Source organism: Microcaecilia unicolor, chromosome 9, assembly GCF_901765095.1.
Source record: "Microcaecilia unicolor chromosome 9, aMicUni1.1, whole genome shotgun sequence".
Classification (NCBI taxonomy): domain Eukaryota; kingdom Metazoa; phylum Chordata; class Amphibia; order Gymnophiona; family Siphonopidae; genus Microcaecilia; species Microcaecilia unicolor.
Window position 1 is genome coordinate 123,576,364 of NC_044039.1, and position 16,253 is coordinate 123,592,616.

General features: G+C 41.9%; 1 protein-coding gene across 1 annotated transcript in view; it reads right to left on the reverse strand.

Annotated features, from left to right (window-relative positions):
- Positions 1-16,253, reverse strand: part of PLEKHH1 (pleckstrin homology, MyTH4 and FERM domain containing H1) — a 274,731-nt gene that overhangs the window by 154,188 nt on the left and 104,290 nt on the right. The window contains exon 3 of the mRNA XM_030215194.1: positions 1,802-1,864. Coding sequence (XP_030071054.1) covers positions 1,802-1,864 — 63 coding nt within the window. The remainder of the gene's footprint in view (positions 1-1,801; positions 1,865-16,253) is intronic.

Consider the following 16,253-nt stretch of genomic DNA (forward strand, 5'->3'; position numbering starts at 1 on the left):
TTCACGGAAAGGGCAGTGAATTCGTGGAACGGCCTCTCGGTGGAAGTGGTGGAGATGAAAACAGTATCTGAATTCAAAAGAGTGTGGGACAAGTACATAGGATCTCTAAGGGAGTGATAGGGAGAGTAGATGGCATGGATGGGCAGACTGGATAGGCCATATGGTCTTTATCTGCCTACATTTTTCTGTTTCTTTGTTTCTAAAAGGCTGCATATTACTGGGACAGTGCATTCTTTTCTGTCAGTGCAGACTTTTTAACAGCACTGTAATTTGCATGCCATTAGTTTACTACATTGGGAGTACATTTTTTTCTTTTTAGAATTAGAATCTTTATTTATAAACCACCTTTATCCAAGATGAGAGAACAACAAACATTTATAGTAGCTAAACTTCAGCACAGTGTTCTAATGTAACACATGGTTCTAACATACTGTTACTGTATCTAGGCCCCTGTGTCTATCTCTGCAGCTTTTTTTCACTCTCAAAGTCTCAGACCCCTCTACCCAGAATAACCTGTTTCCTTTCCTCTCCTCTCTACCCTCCCCTTGTTACTTTTAACCCAGTTACCTCCTTCCTTGTGCTTTTTTTCCTTCTTTTGTTCTTCTGTCTCCCAGCCCCCAGCCCAAGCCACACTTTTGTTTATCCTCTGCACAATGGCTGATTAAGCTTGAACTGCCTGAGGTTGGGCGTTCTGTTCTCACGGTTCAGACACCCCCCCCCCTCCTCCTCACAACAGCAGTTTTGAGGTCTCAATACCAGTTTAATCAGCTGACCACTGGAGCATGGTTGCTGTTCCCTGTGGGGAGGAAGACCAGCACCAACTGTTGTGCCCACAACTGTATGGCATAACATGGCACACAGCTCAAGAATATGAGGCAGCTTTGTGGGAGCTATCAAGGGAGCCAAAATGCTCTTCTGGTGATGGTGAAACCCATGAGAAAAAAAAGCTATATTATTTATGTGCTACAGGACACTGTGTGCTGGGGAACTGGGTGTTCAGAATGTGCTTTTCATTTTACTGTGTATTGTAAATTTATTCCCATCACTTTTAACTAAAGCCATAGAGAAAACTGTAGTCCCCAGTATTATTCAGAGTAGAATGAACAGAAAAATACAAGACAGCAAGATGGTGTGAGCAGTAGGATTGTCAAAAATCCAGGGCCGGCCTAAATTTCCCTCCTGAACTGGGTAACAGGGAAACTGTGCCCTAGCAGCGTAGCCAGACCTCAATTTCTGGGTGGGTCTGGGGATGGACTGGGTTCCTTTCTGCTCGCTACTCCCCCCCCCCCCCCCCACGTGTTAAAAATTAATACCTTGGCCAGTGGGGATTCCCAAGCCCCGCCAGTTGAAGCATCCCTTCTGGAGCCCCGGGAGCTTTCTCAACCCTGGGGCAGTCACAATGCATTTCAAGCTGCCAATGCCAGCACCCCAGTGCATGCTCAGTTCATCTGGCATTCCCCCCCCATGATTGCATGTGTGGGGGTGCAAGTTTAACTGAGCATGCGCAGGGGTGCCAGCGTTGGCAGCTGGGAATGCACTGCCGACAGCCCTGGGGTTGAGATAGCTCGAGGGGATCCAGAGCAGACTCTTCAGCTGACGGGACTTGGGGATCCCTGCTAGCTACACTAATGACATGCATTGCTGCTGGGTGTGGCTGAACTAAAATTGTGTGAGCCCCTGTCCACCTGGGTCACCTGTGGCTATGCCACTTCTCTGCCTATGGCAGGATAAAGATTAGTTGAAGAAAACAAGATGGACTTCATGTATTAACTGTGGCAAATACATGGGAGGAGCACTGTACCTGTTTCTCTGCAATCTCTGCTCGCTGTTCTGCCTCAAAGACCCTCAGTTCCAGCTCCTGCATCTGTAAATACAAATAAACACCAAAAATTGAAGTTGGCAAGCTGTATTATTATGTTTAAAAATATGCAAAGCACACTGTATAATTCATTTTCTCTTCAAACAACCCCTGATTACTGACATTTCCAGGGTTAAGTATAATTTCTCTGCGGCACAAAGAAAAAAATCTTTCACATCCCAGCCCAATGATCTGCAGTAACCTGTTTCTTATTATTGAGCTTAGCCATTCATTACATGGGTCAAAGGGAATCCTTTACACCTTGACCTGCTCCCCTCCCCCACACTTTGAGGATTTACATTCAGCAGGCTTTCCTAGCCCTACATTCTTACCATGCCCACTGCAGGGAGCACAGGCAAAGAGAATGCATGACCTTAGTCTCAAAAGTTTCAACCCCTAGAAAATGGTGACAGGTATGAGATAAATACAAAGGATCCCTCTCTAGCATAAAGATAGAATCAAAGTAATAGAACATTCCACTAAAACCAAAATTATAACCCACACTTTAAAAAAAAAAAAAAAAAAAAGGCATAACAAAGGATATCCTGCACCAAGTGGCAGGTACAACCTTAAACAAAGGCACAAAGGGGGACCTGTATGGAGCAGTTGGTACAGGGCTTTTTTTTGAGGGGGTACTTGGTGGTACTAAGTACTGGCACCTTTTCCATTGTCTGCTAAAATTGACCCATGGTCCCCACACCAATTCTGCCTTGTCATAGATTCTGGTTGCAGGAGGCCAGGCTATTTTGGGGTGGGTCCCTCAGTGATCACTCCACTCCTGAAGGGTGGCCAGGCATTTAAGTAGCGGTACCTTTTTTGCTAGAAAAAAACGCACTGAGTAGGTATGACCCTAAAAAAAAGGCAAAGAGGGAGGTAACCTGTACAGAGCAGCAAGTATAACCTAAACAAAGGCATGTGAGGTAGAGGATGGCAACCTGCATGGGTGGCAGGTGCAACCGTGGCTACTTTCTTGGACAGACTAGATGTTTATTTACAACATTTGATGTATCACTAGATTTTGGAACAGCCAAGTCTCAGCAACGTACAAAAACAATAAAAATGCAAAGAAACCAACAGAAAGGAACTCCAATAAACACAGGAAAGAATATCAATCATACATTCTAGCATTCTAGCGAAGCTTGAAGAATGGCCCAATAATTGGCAATTAAGATTTAATGCTAAGAAATGCAGGATCATGCACTTGGGTTACAAGAATCCAAGGGAATGGTACAATATAGGAGGTGAAGTGCTTTTATGTGCAAAAGTAGAGCGGGACTTGGGGGTGATTGTATCTGACGAACTTAAGGTGGCCAAACAGGTAGAAAGCCAGAAGGATGCTTAGGTGCATAAGAAGAGGGATGACCAGCAGGAAAAAAAGAGGCGATAGTGCCCTTGTATAAGTCTCTGGTGAGGCACCATTAAAATAGTGTGTGCAATTCTGGAGACTGCACCTATAGAAAGATATGGAAGAAGGAATGGATCCTAAGGAGCTTAGCCGAGATTGGGTGGCAGAGCCGGTGGCGGGAGGTGGGGATGGTGCTGGGCAGACTTATACAGTCTGTGCCAGAGCCGATGGTGGGAGGCGGGGCTGGTGGTTGGGAGGCGGGGATAGTGCTGGGCAGACTTATACGGTCTGTGCCTTGAAAGGACAGGTACAAATCAAGGTAAGGTATACACAAAAAGTAGCACATATGAGTTTATCTCGTTGGGCAGACTGGATGGACCGTGCAGGTCTTTTTCTGCCATCATCTACTATGTTACTATGTTACTATATAAACAGGATGGAGTCGGTCCAGAGGGCTGCTACAAAACTGATAAGCGGTCTCTGTCATAAAATATATAGGTTGATTTAAATTACACCAGAAATCCTAGATGTAACTGTGTCATCTATTGTATTTTTTTGTTTTTTATATGCAGTGCTCAGTGTAATACTGTAGTACGTTTAACTATATGTTATGGAGTAGTTATGCAGCCGCCAGACATCACCGCACTTGCCCTCCCTTCCTAACCTATGCTGTTGAGATGTTATAAATCTGTACTGGCTGATATCAATCAATAATTGTGCCGAAATTTCGTTCACTTATCTTAAGCTGGTAATCTGAACGGTCGTCTCTACTCTATATCACCCGTGTTTTGTGCGTGGTGATTAAAATCAGAGTGCTATATAAAATATATAGGGCCAGGCTTATAAACCTCAACATGTATACACTGGAAGAGAGGCAGAAGAGAGGGGATATGATAGAGACATTTAAATACCTCAGTGGCATTAACGCACAAGAGGTGAGCCTTTTTCAAATGAAGGCAAACTCTGGAATGAGAGGGCATAGGCTCAGGAGTAACCTAAGAAAATACTTTTTCACGGAAAGGATGCATGGAATGGCATCCTGGTGGAGGTCGTGGAGATGAGGACTGTAACAGAATTTAAGAAAGCATGGCACAGGCAAGTGGAATCCCTTAGGAAAAGGAGGAGTTAGTGGTTACTATGGATGGGCAAACTGGATGGACCATTTGGCCTTTATCTGCCATCATGTTTCTCTGTTTCTATTTAAAAGAAGTCAAAACTAGCCAGACATAAAAGGGAGGGAAATAGATGGGGAAGAAAAGTGAAGCGATTGCTATTATCATTTATCGCACAGCATTATTTAGGAGAGTGGAAGGGTAGTCTAATGCTTAGAGCTCCTGTCTTGACCTCCAGAGGTAGCTATCTTAAATCCCACTGCTGCTACCTATGATCTTGGGCAAGTCACTTAACCCTCCATTGCTTCAGGTACAAACTAAGGTCCTGTTTATTAAGGCACATTAGCGTTTTTAACGCACCTACAATTAGCACGAACGCTAACCGTGTAGGCGCCTATAGGGATATTGAAGGTTATGGTTAAAGTGCATACATAGTTAACGCGGCTTAATAAACAGGGCTCCAAGATTGTGAGTCCTACAGGGACAGAGTACCCAGTACCTGAATGTAACTCATCCTGAGCTACTACTGAAAAGGTGTGAGCAAAATCTAAATAAATAAATGCCACTGAAAATAAATACGTTTTAAGGTGTGCTTTAAATTCTTTTATAAAACAGTTTGGAGCACAGCTCCAGGGGCAACTTACCCCACAAAAAAAAAATAGCAAAGGCCATGCTGGTCTTTATCTGCTGCTAATTACTATGTTATTAAGCCCCCTAATTCTATAATCTTACCTGCACACCCAAGTTATACAGCAGGGTCAGTTATGTGCATTACTTAATTTAAAAATTGGCACCTAATTGGCATTACAACCAATAATTGGTTTTAATTCATATTAACTTGTGCTGATTGGTATTAATTTGCAGTTACTGCCCTCAGTTGATATTCTACAAATTGTGTGTGCAAAATCCATAGCCTGCAACTACAAGGGGGCATGGACCTGGGAGGGGTGTGGGCAGGTCAGGGACATTTCTGGCACTTATGCATACAGTAGAGGCCAACCAAATTCCACTTTCAGTTATGTCAAATCCTTTTTCTGCCAAATTTCTGTTTTGGCTGCAACTGACCATGTGTTTTTGGTGGAAGCCAAAAATATGTGTTTGTCCCATTTGTCTCCCTCCCTACCCCCAGCCACCCCCCCAAAGAGGAGTTGCTCTTCCCTAACCCCCCCCCCCCCTTTTACTAAGCCATGCTAGCGGCTGCTATATGGCAATGCCGACACAGCCCATTCAAAGTGAATGGGCTATGTCGGCATTAGTGTACGGCAGCAGCAAGCACTGCTTACTAAACAGGGGGGTAAGTGTCTCCCCCACACCCATAAGTCAGTACTCTAGAAAAGGAAAATATACTGCTTTTCTGGCCACACAGTATGTTTCAAAGGGGAACAGTCATTACAGTGAAGTTAGCTAGTGCGGTCTTTCAACATTTTCCGACAATGATACAAAATTGAAAAATGAACTCGCAGAGCTATTGTTAGAAATATGTAATTTATCTTTAAAATCAAGCATGGTACCGGAAAATTGAAGGGTAGCCATAAACATCAATTTTTTTAAAAGGTTCCAGAGGTGATCCGGGAAATTAAAGACCGGTGAGCCTGATGTCAGTGCTGTGCAAAATGGTAGAGACTATTATAAAGAACAAAATTACAGAGCATATACATAAGCATGGATTAATGAGACAAAGCCACCATGGATTTAGTCAATCTACTACATTTCTTTGAAGGGGTGAGTAAACTGGTGGATAAAGGTGAGCGGTCGATATTGTGTATCTGGATTTTCAAAAGGCATTGAACAAAGTACCTCATGAAAGACTCCTCAGGAAATTAGAAAGTCATGGAATAGGAGGTAATGTCCAATTGTGGATTAAAAACTGGTTAAAAGAGAGAAAACAGAGAGTAGGGTTAAATGGTCAGTATTCTCAATGGAGAAGAGTAGATAATGGGGTTCCTCAGGGGTCTGTGCTGGGACTGCTGCTTTTTAACATATTTATAAATGATCTAGAGATGGGAATAACTAGTGAGGTAAATAAATTTGGTGGTGACACAAAGTTATTCAAAGTTGTTAAGTCGCAAGAGGACTGTGAAAAATTGGAAGAGGACCTTCTGAGACTGGGAGACTGGGAATCCAAATGGCAAATGATACTTAATGTGAGCAAGTGCAAAGTGATGCATATGGGAAAGAGGAATTCGAACTATAGTTACATGATGGAAGGTTCCACATTAGGAGTCATCGCCCAGGAAAAGGATCTAGGTGTATGATTGATGATACTTTGAAACCCTCTGCTCAGTGTGCAACAGCAGCATCTAAAAAACCAAATAGAATTTTAGGAATTATTAGAAAAGGAATGGAAAACAAAAATGAGAATGTTATAATGCCTTTGTCTCGCTTCATGGTGTGACCACACCTTGAATACTGTGTGTAATTCTGGTCACTGCATCTCAAAAAAAGTTATAGCGATATTTGAAAAGGTGCAGAGAAGGGCGACGAAAAATGATAGAAGGGATGGGACAACTTCCCTATGAGGAAAAGCTAAAGTGGCTAAGGCTCTTCAGCTTGGAGAAGAGATGGCTGAGGGGCGATATGATAGATGTCTATAAAATACTGAGTGGAGTGGAATGGGTAGACATGAATTGCTTGTTTACTCTTTCCAAAAATACTAGGACTAGGGGGCATGCAATGAAGCTACTAGGTAGTAAATTTAAAACAAACCAGTTAAAATATTTCTTCACTCTATGTGTAATTAAACTCTAGAATTCATTGCTGGAGAATATGGTAAAAGCAGTTAGCAGGGTTTTAAAAAGTTTGGATAGTTTCCTAAAAGAAAAGACCATAAGCCATTATTAAGATGGTCTTGGGAAAATCCACTGTTTATTTCTAGGATAAGCAGCATAAAATCTGTTTTACTGTTCTGGGATCTTGCCGGGTACTTGTGATCTGGATTGGCAGCCATTGGAAACAGGATACTGGGCTTGATGGACCTTTGGTCTGTCCCAGTATGGCAACACTTATGCTCTTATAAAAAATATTAGTCCACCCAGAAAACTAGCTGACAGACCATCTGAGGTAGGCGCTGTACTCTTGGCGATACACTGGGTGAATTCAAATTCTCCTTTGAATCTGTTGATAAAATCTGCTTCCTGGCAATAGGAGACTGAAATGTTAAAGAGTTATTTACAGTAGGACCAGGCAAATTACTGTGTTTTAAAAATATATATTAATATAGTAACAATCAATGATGGCTCATCCAGCTTACCCAGTTGAGATCCATCATCTTTTGATCGATGTGCATATTAAACTTCCAAATGCGACCCAACATCAACTGCCTCTTTAACCTCTCAGTCTTCCTTTCATATCTGTCCCAAACATGCCCAAAATCCATCACAGTGATGGCCTTCCCAATGCTATCATGAAGCCCTGATGCCCTGTACTCCCTGCAGGTAACCCCAATACCTTTCTTGGAAACACAGCACAATTATAACCATGGCCATCTTGGAAAGAACTATCCAACCTTACATAGATCAGACCCAGTCAAGGTGGAGGGAGAAAGGGAAGAGGAAATCACAAAAGGTCAAAATAAATAGGAAATGTATCACTGGAAATAAAGTTATTCATAGGGCAGTGGTCTTCATTAATTTTTAAGCTGGGGCCACTTTGGATTCTAATGAGCTGTAGGAGAGCTGCCAAATATCTTCCCATGTGGGGCCACGACATCCATCCTCACCAGCCCTTCAAACTTGATTGAGGGGTATCCTCAACGTTGTGTTTGTCTATTGAGAAATGCCTTGCCCTTTAAGCATGCAGCTCTTCCCCTCATCCACGTCCCCTTTCTGTCCTGAGCCTGGGTAGAGAGGCAGAGTAGCAGAAACAGAACGACACCTAAATTTAGGCGCACTTAATAAAATAAGCTTAAATTTCCAGACAGTTTATAGAATATGCCAAGCATCCATCCACACGACTACATTTAGTTGATGGCAGTTACGTCAAGTAAAACGTGGTATACATGTCGACGCCTAAATTATGCGTGGACCAGGTGTATTATATAACCATGTGCATAGATTTTAGAAATGCCCATGAGTCGCCCATGGCCATGCCCCCTTTTTAACTATATGACTTAGAATATGTTTAGACAGTTCTGCGCATAATTTCTAATTAATGCTAATTAGTGTCAATAATTGCTTGTTAAATGGCAATTATCAGTGCTGATTGGCTTGTTAATTAAGTTGCATGTGCAAATCCAGAATATGACTGGATCTGCATGCGAAACTTAGGTCACGCTATATAGAATCCCGGGGGTATATGGACTGTATCACAGTAACATAGTAATATAATAACATAGTGGATGACAGTAGATAAAGACCTGTCTAACCAACAAGATATATATGCTTGGCACAACGTGCTAACATTATGATATCACAAGATCAATGCCAAAAACAAATGCCATATCATATCCTACAAAGTCTGCAAAATATCCACTTCTCTTGACAAAAACCCACCACTACCTCTAATGATTTACTCAATGGGCTAGTGAATAAAGGTTATACTGCTATCATAAAGCACTAAGGGGTCCTTTTATTAAGGCACCCTAGCGTTTTTAGCACATGCTAAAACTTAGCGCATGTTTGCAAAAGCCCCCCCCCCCTAAAAGCTTAAATTAACACCTCAATATGACAATGCTTTATATTCATATAATGAAATGGACAGTCCTGTGTTGGCTACTTACAATACTGCATAAAAACCCTATAACTTATGCATTAAGAAAAAATATGGAAAAAAGTATAGTTGTTTAGAGAACATCTACAACCCACCAGTGACAACCAATGAACCAATAATAAAATCCTGGGTCTTCACAACTGAGCAGTTCCCTAGAATTAATATGTTGATTATTTCAAATTCCTTAACTGAATCACTTGTAATGCATAATCTGCTGTTAATTTACTATATGGGGCACATTAGAATCTTCTCTTGTTGCACAGTGTTTGGAACATAAACATTAATTTGAGGACTTAAGAGTATTTGCATTGAAACAGGTGTCCATGCACTTCAGAGGAGGAGATTGTGGGAGAAACTTGTGGCAAAGGGAACAAAAATGGATTCAGCGGTTAGGGATTTTGGAACCAGGGGACCTCAACAGCCGTATGGAGTGGGCAGCTTTCTTTTGAGTACACAGCATATTAATAGCACATTAAGGAGTTCTCTTACCAAGGTGTGTCAACGTTTTGCCATACATTTCGTTTCACAAAGCAGCACAGCGTTTTCTTGTGTACGATATCGTTGTTAGCAGCTTTAGTGCTTTTTTTCATCTGATCTACAAGGTACTTTTTTCTACAGATAATACTAGACCCCTGACGCAGGCCTCACGGCCGAAACACGTCACGTGTCGGGTCATTTCTGCTACTGTCAATAAAGACCTTGTTCAGGAAGACACTCATTGTGAGAGGACTTTTTTGGATCCACTGTGTGTTTTGCATTTCATTGGTTTTCCTGTGGAGAGTTCACCTTCTGTGGGTGTTTGCTTCGTTGGACATATCTCTAACCATCCTGATACTATCTGTAGAGTGGAGGGATGGAGCAATGGCAGATTGAGGTCGACAACCAAAGATTATCAACAGGGCAGCAAGATTCCACTACTATCTGGATAAAGAATACATTTAGTATAAACTGCTCAATAGCACACTACGGGCCCCGTTTACTAAGACGCTAGAGGCGTGTTAGTGGTTTTAGCACTTGCTGTGAAGGTGCCCACAGTAGTTAGCGCTCTAATTTTGTCTTTTGCAAACACATGCTAAGTTTTAGCATGTGCTAAAAACGCTAGGGTGCCTTAATAAAAGGACCCCTTAGTGCTTTATGATAGCAGTATAACCTTTATTCACTAGCCCATTGAGTAAATCATTAGAGGTAGTGGTGGGTTTTTGTCAAGAGAAGTGGATATTTTGCAGACTTTGTAGGATATGATATGGCATTTGTTTTTGGCATTGATCTTGTGATATCATAATGTTAGCACGTTGTGCCAAGCATATATATCTTGTTGGGTAGACAGGTCTTTATCTGCTGTCATCCACTATTTTGTGCTCTAATTTTGTGCACGCGCTAAAAACGCTAGCGCACCTTAGTAAACAGGGCCCTACATTTATATTTAATGCTGCTCAATATAGATATTAATTTTGGACACTCTTACCCTTCCCTCCTTTTTCCCCTGTATACCCTGTTCTTTTGATGCTTCCTGATCACTACACTATATTTATATTTGTATATTTACCGGATTGGCGATTGCCTCTACGGTTTGATGTAAGCCACATTGAGCCTGCAAATAGATGGGAAATGTGGGGTACAAATGTGATAAATAAATACATTTATAAGTCATGGCTGGCATTTAAATTAATACGGTGACCACCACCACTGAAAATTACTGCCTAGCTTTATAAACATGTACAGTTCAGCCTCATGCCACTTTCTGTTCCCTTTTTTTTTTTTAATGAAACCTTTATTTATAGGAAACAGAACTTTTTTCTATGTCAGTTCAAAACTTCATTTACAAAAGGATCCAACTGGTTTTCAAGCATTTATAGAACTGTGAAAAATCCTTCCCCTTTCCACTCCTCTAAAATCTTCCCCTGATCATCTCTAACACACACTCTTCATCAGAGAAATAATATTTGCGTACCTCATCTTCCTTCTTGTCCAACACAAAAGGCCAAGGGCTGACTCTTTTCAAAGTCACTTGTGTGCATTCAGCTGTGTTTGAGATCTTCCCTCCCCTCACCTTTCTCATAACCTTCCTTTAGTAAACTGATGCCCCAGCCTCTCCAGACATATCTTATGCTCCACTGCAAGGTTTACAACCTTCCTTTTATTTTCTGGGGCAGATGTTAAAACATCTGTGCCATCTACTTAGTGCAAAATTGAAATCTGTTTAAGGTGAAACACAGCTTCTAGTGTAACATGATGTGACTTTTACAATGTCAAATATCATTTTTTTTCATAAAATATGAACCCATAAAAGTTTGCGACAAAGAGTAAAATGCAAAGAATATAAAAAGCAGCAAAAACTTCCCTAACAGACCCTCTGATCCTATCCTCACTTTCACTAAACAAATGGGGGATTATTTTATAAAAAATATTCTATTTGTAAAGCCAGTTTTGCACACAGAAAAAGCTTTTTATGAAATTGTGCAGCTGTATGCATAAGTACATGCAACTGAAAAGTGGCATGAGGCCCTTTTACTAAAGCTTAGTGGGTACTAATGTACATTAACACGACATAATTAATTATGTCATTTAACAAGCTGAGGTTAAAAGGGACCTGTGGTAGCAGCGGGAGCCGTTTTTGCCACATGCCAGGGCCCTTTTTACCGCAGTGGGTAAAAAGCCCCTAAAAAAGACATGGCCAAGTGGGAACATTACTTTTACCGCATGGCCATGCGGGGGGAGGGGGGAGCGCTTACCACCACCCAATGAGGTGGCAGAAAGGGCTCCCGCAGCAACCTGCCAGGTTAGCGTCATGCTAGAAATTGCGGAATTAGTTTTTATAGTGCCAGAAATGGCATGCACTCAAGGCAGAACTACCGTCGGCAGCCGTGTTGGGCTGGCAGTAGTTCCGGATTGCCGTGTGGCAACTTTTTAGTAAAAGGGCCCCTAAATGTTTTGTGGCCCATAAGTATAAAATAGAACATGTAGTATTTAGAACATGCTAATTCCATTAGTCTGCACTAAGCTTTAGTAAAAGGAGCCCTGTAGTAACATAGGAGCCCTTTCACCAAGCTGAGGCAAAATCTGAGCTTAGTGCGTGCAAACGCTGGCCTTTCCCACACGCTAAACCCATTTTTAATACAGCTCTAGTGAGGCCATTTTTCTTTGCAGGTCCCACTTGTATTTTACCATTTATGAGAGGTACATTACAAGTAGTTAAGATCTTGAAGAAGTTCTGGCCAATTGTTCCCAGACATCCAAGTTTGGCTGTATTTCCTACTCTAGCGTGATGCATCCTCTACTCTGGAGTCCTTTCAACAGTAGCTGGCTGTGAATATCCTCCAGCTGACCAACAGTTATTGTGTCTGAAATCTGGTACTCACACACAAAATGGATTATCAACAGTCATAAGAACATAAGAATAGCCATCCCGGGTCAGACCAATGGTCCATCCTGTTTCTAACAGTGGCTAATCCAGGACACAAGTACCTGGCAGAAACCCAACTAATAGCAACATTCCATGCTACAAATCCCAGGGCAAGCAGTGACTTCCTCATATCTGTCTTAATGGCAGACAATAGACATTTTCTCCAGGAACATGACCAAAGATTTTTTAAATCCAGATACATTAACCGCTGTTACCACATCCTCCAGCAACGAGTTCCAGAGCATAACTATTCACTGAGTGAAAAAATATTTCCTTCTATTTGTTTTAAAAGTATTTTCATGTAACTTCATTGAGTGTCCCCTAGTCTTTGTACATTTTGAAAGAGTGTAAAATTAGTTTGCTTCTACACATTCCTAACAACTCAAGATTTTGTAGACCTCAATCTTATCTCCCCTCAGCCATCTCTTTTCCAAGCTGAAGAGCCCTAACTTCTCTCATATGATGAAAGGCTAAAGAAGTTCCATCTTCGAACCTTTTCTAATTCTGCTATATCTTTTTTGAGATACGGTGACCAGAAACCACGGAGCGATACAGAGGCATTATAGTATTCTTGGTCTTATTTACCATCTCTTTCCTAACAATTCCTAGTATCCTGCTTGCTTTATTACTCGCTGCCGTACAATTTTAATGTATTGTCTACAATGACACCTAGATCTTTTTCTTGGGTGCTGACCCCCCCCCCCCCCCCCAAGATGGATCCTAGCATCAGGTAGCAATGATTGGATTATTCTTCCCAATATGTATCATTTTGTATTTGTCCACATTAAATTTCATCTGCCATTTGGATGCCCAGTCTTCCAATATCCTGTGTTCTTCCTGTAAGTTTTCACAGCCCACATATGTTTTAACAACCCTGAATAATTTTGTGTCATCTGCAAATTTAGTCACCTCACTTGTCATTCCGATTTCCAGATCATTTATAAATATGTTAACTAGCACCAGTCTCAGTACAGATCCCTGAGGCACTCCACTATTCACCCTCCTCCACTGAGGAACTTTGTCAAAAGCTTTCTGAAAATCTAGATAAACTACATGAACCAGCTCACCTTTATTGACATGTTTATTCACGCCTTGAAAGAAATGAAGCAAATTAGAAAGGCAAGACTTCCCTTGGCTGAATTCATGCTGACTCTATCCCATTAAACCATGTTTATCTATGTGTTCCATAACTGTATTCTTTATAATAGTTTCCACATTTTGCCTGGCATTGACATCAGGCTTACCGGTCCATACTTTCCCAATAACCCCTGGAACCCTTTTTAAAAATCGGCGTTACATTGGCCACCCTCTAATCTTCAGGAATTAAGGAACAATTTTAATGACAGGTTATAGATCACTAACAACAGATCAGCAATTTCATGTTTGAGTTCTTTCAGTATCTTTGGATGCATGCCATCTGGTCCAGGTGATTTACTACTCTTTAATTTGCTGATTTGGCTAAATGCATCTTCCAGGTTCACCAAGATTTCTTTCAGTTCCTTCGCATCATCAACCTTGAAAACCATTTCTGGTACAGGTAGCTCTCTTACATCTTCCTCCGTAAAGACCAGAGCAAATAATTCATTCAGTCTCTCCACTACCAGTCCCACAGATTCCCTCACAGTCTCTCTCCAACACTGAGTCCAGGTTCCCTTCTGGACTTAGGTTCCTTTATGCCTTTCCCCAGGGTGAGCCCTTGTGGGGAGGAGAAAACATCCCAGTCCTCCTTTGGTCACTAGGGTATTACACAATTCATATCAAGGTCCAAAACAAACAAAAAAAAGACCTATGGCAACAATCCTCAGGGTGTGCTTGATTCAAAAATGTTTCCAGTTAATCACAAAGGAAAAAGGCCAGGCTTGCTATCCTGCCTGCCACAACCCTCATATCTCAAGGAATCTATTCCTCCTTACAGGAATGCATCCTCAAGTAACAACAAAACAAAAACAGTTCTGGTTTAGACCAAATAATTTCCAAGCAGTCAGTCTTAATGCAACAGTTCAAAGACAGGAAAATAGCAAGATAGGTCTGTACCTTCTCAGGCTTGCAGGTTTTCTATCCAGGAGCTCCGCATTTTTCGGTCTCTCTTTTTATAGCACTGTTGACTCCTCCTCCTGCTTCTGTGATTAGCTTGAAACTCAGGGAACGGGGAGGCAAGATCAGCTGGGCCCAGCGCTAAAATCGAGGCCAACCGTGTAATTTTTAAAACAGTGAGAATGAGCAGCCAGCGACTGATACACACTGCTTGCACCAGCCACATAACCTCCCCTATGGCACAACTTCCTGTTTCTGCATAGGTAGGAATAAGCCAGAGGGAAGACTGTGGGGCCAGTGGGAGCAGTGTGTATCAGTCGTTGGTTGCTCATGCTTGCTGCCGGCGAAAGACTGCTGTTTTAAAAGGTAATTTTTTCAGAAACCACATTATTAACCACCCCAGCCAGCCAATGCGGTAGGGGGAGGGAGAGGTGGTGACGGTGGGCCTCTTAACACTGTTTGCCCCGGGCCTGGCTTTGTCTCTTGACAGCCATGGCTCCCTCTGCTGAAGTTTTAATTCTGTGGTTCCTGCCTCCCTCCTTGCCTTTCGTCAGGGGATTATAGCTACACCCCATGACATACATCCTATCAAACAGGTTGTGATATTGGTGATTGCTCCTAAAATCAGCTCTAGTCAAGAGGAGGTTACTTTTAGGCACTGAAGCTGTGGGAAGTATTCTTGGTGTGTTTCAACCATTGAAGGTTATTTGTTTGTATGTTTGATTGTTGATATACTTCCTTCATGTGGTACAACCAAAGAAGTTTACATTGTCTTGGACTATTCCAAATAACTAGATTATTACAACAGCTATATATGACACCAGGGCATCATTTTACAAGCCCATTTGTGTTTGTGATGTGCATAAACTGGCACTTAAATGTTTATCTTACATAAAAGTCTAAGTCCCCGTTTTACAAAGCATGGGATATACACATTAGAACCAAGTGTGTGCAAATGGCAAGGGAGTGTGGCTTAGGTGTGTTTCGGGTGGGACAAGGATATGGCAAGTTCACAGATATTTAGTCCCCATTTCAGAAATGGACTAAAAGTCTATGTCCTAAAAGTTTGATATCAGGAATTACACCTGCTCCCAAGCATGTTTAGGATTTAATGACCGACTGCACTGATTAGCGGTGGTGGTGGTGATGGGTCGGGGGGGGGGGGGGGTGCCTTTTTAATCCCTCAGTGGCTTTTGGCTTCCAAATGCCATATCAGCAAGGTTAACAGGTCACTGTGAGAGCATAAGGAAGAAAACCGGTTATGATTCTAACATCACAAAGATAATTGGTTAAACACCAGAACATAACTGGTTATCTTTGCGATCTTAGGAACATAACCAGTTATGTTCCAGCATATAATCAGCTATGGGCTGGCTTTCTAAATGCCTATGTTCTCTGTTTTGCACCCGGCACATAAACATCCATTTCCCTGAATTTTAGAACAGGCTTTATATTGGCAGATTCTGTTCTTCAATTCTGTTCTGCTCTTGCAAAATACAGGTGAAAATTGAGATGCACTGACCTGTAGAACTCAACTCCTACTTCTACAACCGCCCTTCGTCTCTTGTATCATGCCAAACCTTTTGACCATGTCACCCCACTGCTCCGTCAAGAACACTGGCTACCCCTCTCTGCGCGCATTCAGTTCAAACTTCTGATCTTGGTTTTCAAATCACTACTTCCGTTAGCCCCAGAGTACCTTTCCTACCTCCTCATTCCTTATACCCCATCTCGTTCCCTTTGCTCCTCCACTGCTGGTCACCTTCAACACCCCCCTCTCCTCGATCCGACTTG